Source organism: Loxodonta africana, chromosome 16 (assembly GCF_030014295.1).
Source record: "Loxodonta africana isolate mLoxAfr1 chromosome 16, mLoxAfr1.hap2, whole genome shotgun sequence".
NCBI lineage: Eukaryota > Metazoa > Chordata > Mammalia > Proboscidea > Elephantidae > Loxodonta > Loxodonta africana.
This window is the reverse complement of record NC_087357.1, coordinates 69,595,337-69,609,457: the sequence shown is the minus strand read 5'-3', so window position 1 is coordinate 69,609,457 and position 14,121 is coordinate 69,595,337. Positions and strand designations below refer to the sequence as shown.

The following is a 14,121-nucleotide window of genomic DNA, read 5'->3' as shown; positions in this document are numbered from 1 at the left end:
AGGTGAAGAAGTACCACAGGCACTTACCCTAAAAGGACACCAACAAGCATTGCAGGATGGACAACAGAGTTTTGGTTGATGGCAGAGGCTTTTTTGGTGCCTTTACTTGTATACTTGTTCACAGGCACCAGTGCCCAGAACGCCAGCTCCCTTCCATCAGCACAGCTGCAAGATGGGTCTGTTCAATTCAACTATCATTTCCTGAGAAGCTTCTGGGTCCCTAGAGGTGTGCTAGGGCCACAGGGCTACACAGCACACATCTTACACTGTGGGCATTGGAGACAGGCCACAAGAAGGGCCCATGAGGACAGATCTGGGTGATGCAGGGGTGAGGGACACCAGGATGCTTGTGGTCATCTCCTAGTTTATTTTTTTCTAATTGCAAAAACAGGCATATTCAATGCAGAAAACTTCATAATCACAAAAAAGCACAAAAGGCCACAAAACAAATTCCACGACAGCTGCCATCTTCAAACATCTCCAAGGGCTTCACATGGAAGAGAAATGTGCCACAATTTGTGTGCAATTTGATGAACTCTTTGACACTTAGAACTCCCCTCTAGTGGAATGGCCATCACGAGAAGTACTGAGTGCCCCGTCCTTGGAGGCATTCAAGCAGAGGCTGGATGAACACCCGTCAGGGATGCCATGGAAGAGATTCTGATAAGAAGTGGAACATGCTCTCAACCTCTTAGGTATTCTTCGCTTCTGGGAATGGAGCCCACCCCATCCCACCCCATGATCATCAGCCCTTGTTCCAACTCACCCACAGGTGTGTCCTCGCTGATCAGCAGGTATGTGTCAAAGAAGTGGTTGGTGAAGAAGGGCAGCCGGTTCACCTGGCCTGGAAGTCAGAGGATAAGAGCGTCAGTCACGCACTCCCATGCCAGCTTCATGCATTCTGCAAGGTGACAAAGAGTAATGGGCCCTGGGCCTGAGTCCAGTGCTACCACCAACTTTTCAGGACCCCGGCAGGTCAATGTCCTGTTTTGAGGCAAATGAGAAATAATACCCAGTAGGCAGGCAGACAGCTGTCAAGTCATGTGGTCAGCTACTCTGTGCTGTACAATACAACAGCCACCAGGCCCATGTGGGTCCTGGGCATTTGAAATGTGGCTGGTCCACACTGCGATGTGCTGTGGATGTAAAGCACACACAGGATTTCAAAGACTTCCTATGAGAAAAATGGGTGTAAAGCATTTAATAAATCACAAAGAGTACAACCACCACGGAAAACTGTATGGCACTTCCTCAAAAAGCTAGAAATAGAAGTATCTTATGCTCCAGCAATCCCACTCCTAGGTATATACCCTAGATATCTAATGGCAGTGACACACATAGACATGCACACCTATGTTCGTTGCAGCACTATTTACAATAGCAAAAAGATGGAAACAACCTAAGTACCCAAAAACAGGTGAATGGGTAAACAAAATGTGGTACATACACACAGTGGGATACAACGTAGCTATAAAGGATGATGGAATCCTCAAAACATCTCATAACGTGAATAAATCTGGAGGACATTATGCTGAATAAAATAAGTCAATCACAAAAGGACAAATACTGCATGGTCTCACTTTTACAAAAAGACAAGAATAGGTATACACACAGAAAGCAATGTTCTTTGATGGTCACCAGAGATGGGAAACGGAGGGAGGGGGAATCACTTTTTAGATAGTAGACACTGTCATTTTTGGTAATGGGAAAGGCAATACTCAATATTGGTAAAGTCTGCACAACTTCACCAAGGTAAACGATGACGCTAAGAAGTACGCAAAAATAAAGCACAATTTTGGAAAATGCTATAACATACACAATTTTGCAACAACAGTAATAACAACCAAAAATATGTGTGGTTACCATAGGTAGACATGTATGTATATACGTGTATAGGAAGGCACATGTGAGCATATGGGTGTGTATGTACAGGCATCTATAAAAAAAAAATTGCCATCAAGTCAATTCCAACTCATAGTGACTCTATAGGACCGAGTAGGACTGCCCCACAGAGTTTCTAAAGAGCACCTGGTAGATTCGAACTGCCAGTTTTTGGGGAGCAGCCGTAGCACTTAACCACTACGCCACCAAGGTTTCCAGGCATACCTATAGGCATGTGTATATACATGTCTGTGTGTGCTGCATATATATTCATTTACATAATAAGGCACATAGGACACAGTTGCGTACACAGTCTTCCCGAGGTATCCGCAGGGGATAGGTTCCAGGACACCATACAGATGCTCAAGCCCCTTACATATAAATGTCATAGCATTTGCGTATAACTTACACACATCCACCCATATATTTCAAATCATCTCTAGATGACTTACAATACCTAACACACTATAAATGCTATGTAAATAGTTGTTTCATCAGAACTGAAGACTTGCTCTGGAAGGTAGCCTCTCTCTTCTATGAGTTCCTGGGGCCCTTCTGGGAACGCTGATGCAGCCTGGGCACCAGCCAATGGAGATTCTCCCTTGACCTTGAAGTTCTGGAGGCTGTAGCGCTTTACAAGCTACCAGCCGCCATCCCTTACTAGCCTGAAACTCCTTCCTCTCGCTCTCCTCAACCCCCTCACCCTTAGCCTTTGAGGGATTGTTTTGACCACTTCATTGCTTCTTAGGAGCCATTTTTTCACAGAAACAAAAAGCGCACACAACACCAGTAGCAAACAAATGAGTCATGAGGTGAACAATGCTTAAATGATGAGTGCTAGAGAGAGAAAAAAAAAAAAAATTAAGAGAGGAGCAGTGAAGTGAAATGGCGGACGGCTACAGCAGGGGATGCCGACACAGCACTTCATTCTGGTGGATTCAGTGTAGTGCTCAATGCATGGCAAATTCAAATTTTACTTTTAGGAACTTTTTTTTTTTCCTTCTGCGTTGGTTCAATCCACGGATGTGGAACACGCAGATACAGAGGGCAGACTGTACTTCCTAGACATAACCAAACACCTCACAGGTTTGGTTTACTAGATGTAAAAATGGTGTGGTAGGGGTGTCTGACCTCTAACTTTACAAAAGGGAAGGAGAATCAAGATCAACAGCCCAAGCCATAACTCCACCCTCCAACTTTTCTACCAGTTCTGACACCAGCTGTCCCTCCCACAGCACTCTCTACTTTTCCGCTGGGTTTGATAATTCATTGCAATGGCCACACAGAACTCACAGACCATACTCACTATTATGGGGTTTATTAGGGAAGTAACAGGTTATAATTCAGGTTCAGGAACATGCAGGATACAGTTCTTCCATTAGCACAGCTTCTCAGCTATGCTGCAGCCACATCTCTCTCTGGCCCCTCGGCCTCTGCCCTGCTCAGACAAGTGTTATGGAGCTCTTTTACCTTGCTGATAAGTGCCTAGAGGCACCCCACTCTGCCAGTAAGTGTTGGCCTGAAGGCACTCAGCTCTGGCTCCATGGGTCAGCAAACCTATCTCCATCAAGTGCCCAGGGGCACCCTACTCTTTCAGCAAGCCCCCTGCCTGAAGGCACTCAGCTTTCTCCCTTCATGGGCCTGGATGCCCACCGAGCCATCTCCTGCCAGTCTCCTGTCTCTGCTGCTGCTGTTTCTCTGCCACCGCTTGTTGCCATCTTCAGGGTTATAGTTTTCTTTCTCTCTCTTTCTTTCTCTTGGTCTCCTGGTTTTGGAGTTTCTCACCACATGGATCCCAGGTCCAAAGGACACATTCAACTCCTGGCCTTTCTTTTTTGGTAGTAGTGAGATCCTCTCTTCTCGCCTCTAGGATGGCTCAATTTAAGCCCAGGGGGATGGCGAAATTCACCAATTGCCTTCTTAGGGTTTCATACACTTATTTGCATGGTCCCACTCAATCATTGTGTGTGGGTCACAAAGACTATGGCTAGAAGGGCCATATTAAGTAATTCATTGCACTGCACTAGGTTTGAAGGCTTGGGACCATGGTCTTGTGGGACAACTCTGTCAAACAACATAACATAGTTCATAAAGATATTGTTCTACACACTAGTTTGGTGAGTGATGTGTGGGGTCTTAAAAGCTTGCAAGTGGCCATCTAAGATACAACTATTGGTCTGTACTCATCTGGAGCAAAAGAGAAATAAGTAAACCAAAGACTCAAAGAAGAAACTAGTCTACAGGACTAATAGCATACAGGAACCACGGCCTCATCTATCCTGAGACCAGAAGAATTAGACGGTGCCCAGCTACCACTAACAACTGTTCTGACTGGGATGTAATAGATGGCCGTGGAGAGAATCGGGAAAAATGTACAACAAACCTCAAATTCCTATAAAAGACGGGACTTACTGGACCAGTAGAGACTTGGAGATCCTCAAGACCACTATCCTAAGATATCCTTTAAACTTGGAACTAAAGCCACTCCCAGAAGCCATCTTTCAGCCAAATAATAGACTGGCTCATAAAATAAACAATATTACCCATGAGTACTGTGCTCCCTTAAATAATCAAGTATACAACACCAAACAGACAACTTTTACCCTAAAGCAAACATAAGAAGGTAAATGGGGACAGGGAAGCTAGATTAATGTAAAAAGGACAACCAGGAAGGAAATAATGAGAACGCTGACACACTGAAAAATGTAACCAATGTCACTGAACACTATGTATAGAAACTGGTAAATGGGAACCTAATTTGCTGTGTAAACTTTCACCAAAAATAAATTAAAAGAAAAAAAAATAGACCATAATGAGATACCACTTCACACATACAAGGACAGCCATAATTAACAACAATAAAAAAAAAAAAAAGAAAGAAATGTTGCCGAAGATGCGGCGAAACTGGAACCCTTGTCTATTGCTGGGGGGGATGTAAAACGGTGCGGCCGCTATGGAAAACAATTTGGTGGTTCCTCAAAAAGTTAAACATGGAACTAGCACATGACCCAGCAATTCCACTCCTAAGTATATATCCAGAAGAACTGAAAGCAGAGACTCAAACAGACACTTGTACACCAATGTTCACTGCAGCATTACTCACACAGACAAAAGGTGGAAACAGCCCAAATGTCCATCATCAGATGAATGGATGAACTAAATGTGGTACATCTGCACAATGGAATATTACTCAGCCATAAAGAGAAATGAAGTACCGATACATGCTACAACATGGATGAACCTCAAAAACATTATGCTGAGTGAAAGAAGCCAGACTCAAAAGATCACATGCTGCATAATTCCGTTCATATGAAATGTCCATAAATAGATAAATCCATAGAGACAGAAAGCGGAGTGGTGTTTCCCAGAGGGGGAGGGTAGAGGGGATGGGGGTGACTGCTTAATGGGTACCAGGTTTTCTTTTGATGTGAGAAAATATTCTGGAATGAGGTAGTGGTGATGGCTGCACAAGACTGTGAATGTATTAAATATCACTGAATTATACACATTAAAATGGTTAATCTTATGTGATATAAATTTCACTTCAATAAAAAAAGTTAACGAGGCAGAGCCAAGACGGCGGAATAGACAGACGCTTCCATTGAGCCCTCTTTACAACAAAGACCCGAAAAAACAAGTGAAACGAGTATATTTGTGAAAAGCTGGGAGCCCTGAGCATCAAAGGCAGGCTTAGACAACGAACTGAGGGGCAGGGGGAGGAAGAGATCGTTCAGAAGCGAAGCGGAGAAGAGTTGCCGGACCTGAATCGCAGGGAGCCCTCAGGCACCATTCCCTGGGCGGTGGCGGCGGGCTGGTCCTAGCGTTCAGCCGCAGTTTCCTTAGGGAGAAGCAGCCAGCCACACAGCCCACTCACACCTCCGGAACCTGAGCAGAAGGGCGCTCTCGGCAAAAGCTAAGTACTTGCATATATTTTACCGCGCCCCACCCCCCACCCCCAACCCAGCTTCAGCGGCTGAATCCCTGGGCCTGAGATAGGCCCTGGTGAGCACCTGGAGCCATCCTCCCGGCCTTGGGGAAGGAAAAAATTTTCCAACTGGGGGGAAAAGATAATTTGCTAGCTCCATTAACTGGGGGAGCTCAGGACAGAAGCGGCTCCTGTCCAGGCATAAACCGTCCGTGGACCTTGAGCACCTTTCCCTTCTGCATGGACCTGTGTGGACCTATTTCAGGAGAATAGGCTCTTTTGGCAAACTCCAACCATTTCAGCTATGCAGTGGAGAGGTGGGTGTTTGACGTTTGACATTGCTTTGCCTATTAAACAAGGTCCTCACCTACCCACAACAGGGACCTAAGGACTGGTACCTCCACTTTGGTCGCCCAGCCACCCGCGACAGGGACCCAGGGATAACTGGTACCTCCCAGTCCCTACAACAAAATCTTTGGGTGCCCATGGTCCCTCTGCAGAGCCCACCCACCAGCACACTCTAGGGAACAGAGACACGTTTTCCTCAGAGACACTTGGGGGTCGGTTCTCAGCCCCCTGCCTTGTTCAGACCGTGACCCCCTGCTGCAATCAGGTATGTGTATATACGCCAATCACCCTTGCCCCTCTAAGACTGTAGGACAGAGCCTGTACCATACACTTGATATCAGCTACCTGGAAACCTGAGCTGAATTCATACAAGAAAACTAAATGGACTCCTAGACTGATATACCTGATAACAGCTCTAGCCAGCTGGGGACAGGACACCAGAGCTCCAAAGGCGAAAATAATCAAGCTAGCTCACTCAAGCGACCCGTAGGGGTATACGAAAACAAAACAAAGCAAGCAGCTACAACACAGTAAGCAAGCATAAACTAATACAATAACTTATACATGGCTGGGAGACAACAGTCAATATCAAGTCACATAAAGAAACAGGCCATGATCAACTCAACGGGCTCTCAAAACAAAGAATCCAGGGATCTTTTAGATGAAAGTGCATTCCTGGAATTACCAGAGGCAGAATACAAAAGTTTAACATACAGAACCCTTCAAGACATCAGGAAGGAAATGAGGCAATACGCAGAACAAGCCAAGGAACACACAGATAAAGCAACTGAAGAACTCAGAAAGATTATTCAGGAACATAATGAAAAGTTTAATAAGCTGGAAAAATCCATAGACAGACAGCAATCAGAAATTCAGAAGATTAACAATAAAATTACAGAATTAGATAACTCAATAGAAAGTCAGAGGAGCAGAATTGAGCAAGTAAAAGCTAGAATTTCTGAACTCGAAGATAAATCACTTGGCACTAATATATTTGAAGAAAAATCAGATATAAGAATTTTAAAAAATGAAGAAAACTTAAGAACCATGTGGGACCTCTGTCAAGAGAAATAACCCACAAGTGATTGGAATACCAGAACAGGGAGGGATAACAGAAAATACAGAGAAAATTGCTGACGATTTGTTGGCAGAAAATGTCCCTGATATTGTGAAAGATAAGAAGATATCTACCCAAGATGCTCATCAAACTCCACATAAGGTAGATTTTAAAAGAAAGTCACCAAGACATATTATAATCAAGCTTGCCAAAACCAAAGATAAAGAGACAATTATAAAAGCAGAGAGGGATAAAAGAAAAGTCACCTACAAGGGAGAGCCAATAAGAATAAACTCGGACTACTCGGCAGAAACCAGGCAGGCAAGAAGGCAATGGGATGACATATTTAAAAAACGGAAGGAAAAAAATTGCCTGCCATCAAAACTGTTTCTTAAATATGAAGGTGAAATTAAGACATTTCCAGATAAACACAAGTTGAGGGAATTTGTAAAAACCAAACCAAAACTACAAGAAATACTAAATGGAGTTCTTTGGTTAGAAAATCAATAATATCAGGTATCGACCCAAGACCAGAACACTGGGCAGAGCAACCAGAAGTCAACCCAGACAGGGAAACACACACAAAAAAAACAAAGCAAGATTAAAAAAAAAAAAAAAGCCCAACACAGGGTAACGGTGATGTTATTATATAAAAGAAGCCAACATTAAAATAATAAAGAGGGACTAAGAAATGTAATCATACACCTTCCATATGGAGAGGAAGATATGGCAATACAAAGAAATAAAAGTTAGTTATAAATTTAGAAAAATAAGGGTAAATAATAAGGTAACCACAAAGGAGAAAAACTATCCTACTTATCAAAATAAAATACAAGGGAAAAATACAGACTCAGCAGAAACAAAATCAACAACAACAAATATGAGGAAAGGACAATATATAAAGAAAATCTACTCAGCACATAAAATCAAGTGGGAAAAAGAAGCTGTCAACACACAAAAAAAGACATCAAAATGATAGCACTAAATTCATACCTATCCATAATTACCCTGAATGTAGATGGACTAAATGTACCAATAAAGAGACAGAGAGTGGCAGAATGGATTAAAAAACAAGATCCGTGTATATGCTGCCTACAAGAGACACACCTTAGACTTGAGATACAAACAAACTAAAACTCAAAGGATGGAAAAAAATATATCCACAAAACAACAATCAAAAAAGAGCAGGAGTGGCAATGTTAATTTCTGACAAAATAGACTTTAAAGTTAAATCCTTCAGAAAGGCTAAGGAAGGACACTATATAATGATTAAAGGGACAAAACACCAAGAAGATATAACCATATTAAATATATATGCACCCAATGACAGGGCTGCAATTACAGCCTACATTACATTAAAAAACTCTATCAGCATTGAAAAGTTAGATAGACAGCTCCACAATAATAGTAGGAGACTTCAACACACCACTTTCGGTGAAGGACAGGACATCCAGACAGAAGCTCAATAAAGACACGGAAGATCTAAATGCCACAATAAACCAACTTGACCTCGTAGACATATACAGAACACTCCACCCAACAGCAACCAACTATATTTTCTTTTCTAGTGCACATGGAACATTCTCTAGAATACACCACATATTAGGTCATAAAGCAAGCCTTAGCAGAATCCAAAACATTGAAATATTACAAAGCATCTTCTCTGACCATAAGGCCATAAAACTGGAGATCAATCATAGGAAAAGCAGGGGAAAGAAATCAAACACTTGGAAACTGAAAAATACTTTGCTCAAAAAAGACTGGATTATAGAAGACATTAAGGATGGAATAAAGAAATTCAGAGAATCCAATGAGAATGAAAACACTTCCTAACAGAACCTGTGGGACACAGCAAAAGCAGTGCTCAGAGGCCAATTTATATCAATAAAGGCACACATCCAAAAAGAAGAAAGGGCCAAAATCAAAGAACTATCCCAACAACTTGAACAAATAGAAAGAGAGCAACAAAAGAAACCCACAGGCACCAGAAGAAAACAAATAATAAAAATTAGAGCTGAACTAAACGAAATAGAAAACAGAAAAACAACTGAAAGAATTAACAAGACCAAAAGCTGGTTTTTTTAAAAACTCGACAAAATTGATAAACCATTGGCCAAACTGACAGAAGAAAAACAGGAGAGGAAGCAAATAACCCAAATAAGAAATGAGATGGGCGATATTACAACAGACCCAGCCGAAATTAAAAGAATCATATCAGATTACTATGAAAACCTATACTCATACAAATTTGAAAACCTAGAAGAAATGTATGAATTCCTGGAAACACACTACCTACCTAAACTAACACAAACAGAGGTAGAACAACTAAATAGACCCATAACAAAAGAAGAGATTGAAAAGGTAATCAAAAAACTCCCAACAAAAAAAAGCCCTGGTCTGGACGGCTTCACTGCAGAGTTCTACCAAACTTTCAGAGAAGAGTTAACACCACTACTACTAAAGGTATTTCAGAGCATAGAAAAGGATGGAATACTACCAAACTCATTCTATGAAGCCACCATATCCCTGATACCAAAACCAGGTAAAGACACCACAAGAAAAGAAAATTATAGACCTATATCCCTCATGAATGTAGATGCAAAAATCCTCAACAAAATTCTAGCCAACAGAATTCAACAACACACCAAAAAAATAATCCACCATGACCAAGTGGGATTCATACTAGGTACGAAGGGATGGTTCAACATTAGAAAAACAATTACTGTACTCCACCACATAAATAAAACAAAAGACAAGAATCACATGATTTTATCAATTGATGCAGAAAAGGCATTTGACAAAGTTCAACACCCATTCATGATAAAAACTCTCAGCAAAATGGGAATAGAAGGAAAATTTCTCAACATAATAAAGGACATTTATACAAAGCCAACAGCCAACATCACCCTAAATGGAGAGAGCCTGAAAACATTCCCATTGAGATCGGGAACCAGACAAGGATGCCCTCTATCACCACTCTTATTCAACATTGTGCTGAAAGTCCTAGCCAGAGCAATTAGGCTAGATAAAGAAATAAAGGGCATCCAGATTGGCAAGGAAGAAGTAAAAGTATCTCTATTTGCAGATGACATGATCTTATACACAGAAAACCCTAAGGAATCCTCCAGAAAACTACTGAAACTAATAGAAGAGTTCAGCAGAGTATTGGGATATGAGATAAACATACAAAAATCAGTTGGATTCCTCTACATCAACAAAAAGAACATCGAAGAGGAAATCACCAAATCAATGCCATTTACAGTAGCCCCCAAGAAGATAAAATACTTAGGAATAAATCTTATCAGAGATGTAAAACACTTATACAAAGAAAACTGTAGTACACTTCTGCAAGAAACCGAAAGAGACTTACATACGTGGAAGAACATACCTTGCTCATGGATAGGAAGACTTAACATAGTAAAAATGTCTATTCTACCAAAAGCGATCTATACATTTAATGCAATTCCGATCCAAATCCCAACGACATTCTTTAATGAGATGGAGAAACAAATCACCAATTTCATATGGAAGGGAAAGAGGCCCCCGATAAATAAGGCATTACTGAAAAAGAAGAACATAGTAGGAGGCCTTACTTTACCTGATTTTAGAACCTATTATACCACCACAGTAGTCAAAACAGCCTGGTACTGGTACAACAACAGATACATGGACCAATGGAACAGAACTGAGAATCCAGACATAAATCAATCCACATATGAGCAGCTGATATTTGACAAAGGCCCCAAAACAGTGAAATGGGGAAAAGACAGTCTTTTTAACAAACGGTGCTGGCATAACTGGATATCCATCTGCAAAACAATGAAACAAGACCCATACCTCACTCCATGCACAAAAACTAACTCAAAATGAATCAAAGACCTAAATATAAAATCTAAAACGATAAAGATCATGGAAGAAAAAATAGGGACAACGTTAGGAGCCCTAATACATGGCATAAATAGTATATAAAACATTATTAAGAACGTAGAAGAAAAACTAGATAACTGGGAGCTCCTAAAAATCAAACACTTATGCTCATCCAAAGACTTCACCAAAAGAGTAAAAAGACTACCTACAGACTGGGAAAAAGTTTTTAGCTATGACATTTCTGATCAGCACCTGATCTCTAAAATCTACATGATACTGCAAAAACTCAACTACAAAAAGACAACCCAATTTAAAAATGGGCAAAAGATATGAATAGACACTTCACTAAAGAAGATATTCAGGTTGCTAACAGATATATGAGGAAATGTTCACAATCATTAGCCATTAGAGAAATGAAGATCAAAACTACAATGAGGTTTCATCTCACTCCAACGAGGCTGGCATTAATCCAAAAAACACAAAATAATAAATGTTGGAGAGGCTGTGGAAAGATTGGAACACTTACCACACTGCTGGTGGGAATGTAAAATGGTACAACCACTTTGGAAATCGATTTGGTGCTTCCTTAAAAAGCTAGAAATAGAACTACCATACGATCCAGCAATCCCACTCCTTGGAATATACCCTAGAGAAATAAGAGCCTTTACACGAACAGATATATGCACACCCATGTTTACTGAAGCACTGTTTACAACAGAAAAAGATGGAAGCAACCAAGGTGCCCATCAACAGATGAATGGATAAATAAATTACAGGATATTCACACAATGGAATGCTACGCATCGAAAAAGAACAGTGAGGAATCTGTGAAACATTTCATAACATGGAGGAACCTGGAAGGCATTATGCTGAGTGAAATTAGTCAGTTGCAAAAGGACAAATATTGTATAAAACCACTATTATAAGAACTTGAGAAGTAGTTAACTGAAAAGAAAACATCCTTTTGTGGTTATGAGAGGGGGGACGGAGGGAATGTGGGAGAGGGGTATCCACTAATTAGATAGTAGAAAAGAACTACTTTAGGTGAAGGGAAAGATAGCACACAATACAGGGGAGGTCAGCACAATTGGACTAAACCAAAAGCAAAGAAGCTTCCTGAATAAACTGAATGCTTCGAAGGCCAGTGTAGCAGGGGCAGGGGTCTGGGGACCATGGTTTCAGGGGACATCTAAGTCAATTGGCATAATAAAATCTATTAACAAAACATTCTGCATCCCACTTTGAAGAGTGGCGTCTGGGGTTTTAACGTTAGCAAGCAGCCATCTAAGATGCATCAATTGGTCTCAACCCACCTGGATCAAAGGGGAATGAAGGACACAAGGTAATTACAAGCCCAAGAGACAGAAAAGACCACATGAACCAGCGACTACATCATCCTGAGACCAGAAGAACTAGATGGTGCCTGGCTACAACCGATGACTGCCCTGACAGGGAACACAACAGAGAACCCCTGAGGGAGCAGGAGAGCAGTGGGATGCAGACCACAAATTCTTATAAGACCAGAGTTAATGCTCTGACTGAGACTGGAAGGACCCCGGTGGTCATGGCCCCCAGACCTTCTGTTGGCCCAGGACAGGAACCATTCCCGAAGCCAACTCTTCAGATATGGATTGGACTGGACAATGGGTTGGAGAGGGATGCTGGTGAGGAGTGAGCTTCTTGGATCAGGTGGACACTTGAGACTATGTTGATACCTCCTGCATGGAGGGGAGATGAGAGAGTGGTGGGGGGGTTAGAAGCTGGCGAAAAGGACACGAAAAGAGAGAGTGGAGGGAGAGAGCAGGCTGTCTTATTAGGGGGAGAGTAATTGGGAGTGTGTAGCAAGGTGTATATGGGTTTTTGTGTGAGAGACTGACTTGATTTGTAAACTTTCACTTAAAGCACGATAAAAACTATTTTTTAAAAAGTTAAAAGAATTTAAAATCTCAATATTTTTATGTTGCATATTTAAAATGATAATATTTTGGGTATATTTGGTTAAATAAAATATATATTCAAATGAATTTCACCCATTTCTTTTTACTTTTTTAATGCAGCCACTTGTTAGGTGCCGTCGAGTCAGTTCCAAATAATAGCGACCCTAAGTACAACAGAGTGAAACACTGCCTAGTCCTGCGCCATCCTCACAATCATTGCTATGCTTAAGCCCACTGTTGCAGCCACTGTGTCAATCCATTTTGTTGAAGGGCTTCCTCTTTTTTGCTGACCCTCTATTTTACCATGCATGATGTCCTTCTCCAGGGACTGATCCTTCCTGATAACATGTCCAAAGTATGTGAGACGCAGTTTCGCCATCTTTGCTTCTAATGAGCATTCTGCCTGTACTTTTCCCAAAACAGATTTGTTCATTCTTTTGACAGTCCATGGTATATTCAATATTCTTGGCCAACACCACAATTCAAAGGCATCAGTTCTTCTTCAGTCATTCTTATTCATCGTCCAGCTTTTGCATGCATATAAGGTAACTGAAAACACCATGGCTTGGGTCAGGCGCACCTTAGTCTTCAAGGTTACATCTTTGCTTTTTAACACTTTAAAGAGGTCTTTTGAAGGAGATTTGTCCAAGGCAATGTGTCTTTTGATTTCTTGACAGCTGCTTCCATGAGTGTTAACTGTGGATCCAAGTAAAACGAAATCCTTGACAACTTCAATCTTTTCTCTGTTTATGATGATGTTGCTTATTGATCTAGTTGTGAGAATTTTTGTTTTCTTTATGTTGAGGTGTAATCCATCCTGAAGGCTGTGGTCTTTGATCTTCATCAGTGCTTCAAGTCCTCTTCACTTCAACAAGCAAGGTTGTGTCATCTGCATATCGCCGGTTGTTACTGAGTCTTCTCCAGTCCTGATGCCCCATTCTTCTTCATACAGTCCGGCTTCTCAGATTATTTGCTCAGGATACAGACTGAATAGGAATAGTGAAAGCATATAACCCTGACGCACACCTTTCCTGACTTTAAACCACGCAGTATCCCCTTGTTCTGTTGGAAGGACTGCCTCTTGATCCATGTACAGGTTCCTCATG

The 14,121-nt window shown here is 41.4% G+C and overlaps 1 protein-coding gene across 17 annotated transcripts in view; it reads right to left on the bottom strand.

Annotated features, from left to right (window-relative positions):
• CDH23 (cadherin related 23) overlaps positions 1-14,121 on the bottom strand; it is a 524,046-nt gene that overhangs the window by 457,770 nt on the left and 52,155 nt on the right. For 16 of the 17 annotated variants that reach the window (XR_010318119.1, XR_010318120.1, XM_064269675.1 and 13 more), the window contains exon 3: positions 767-844. Coding sequence is in view for 14 of the 17 variants with exons in the window: in XM_064269675.1 (XP_064125745.1) it covers positions 767-844 (78 nt within the window). In the remaining 3 variants the exon portion in view is untranslated. Of the gene's footprint in view, positions 1-766; positions 845-14,121 lie in introns of those variants that run through there. The other variant, XM_064269680.1, reaches the window with a different exon arrangement.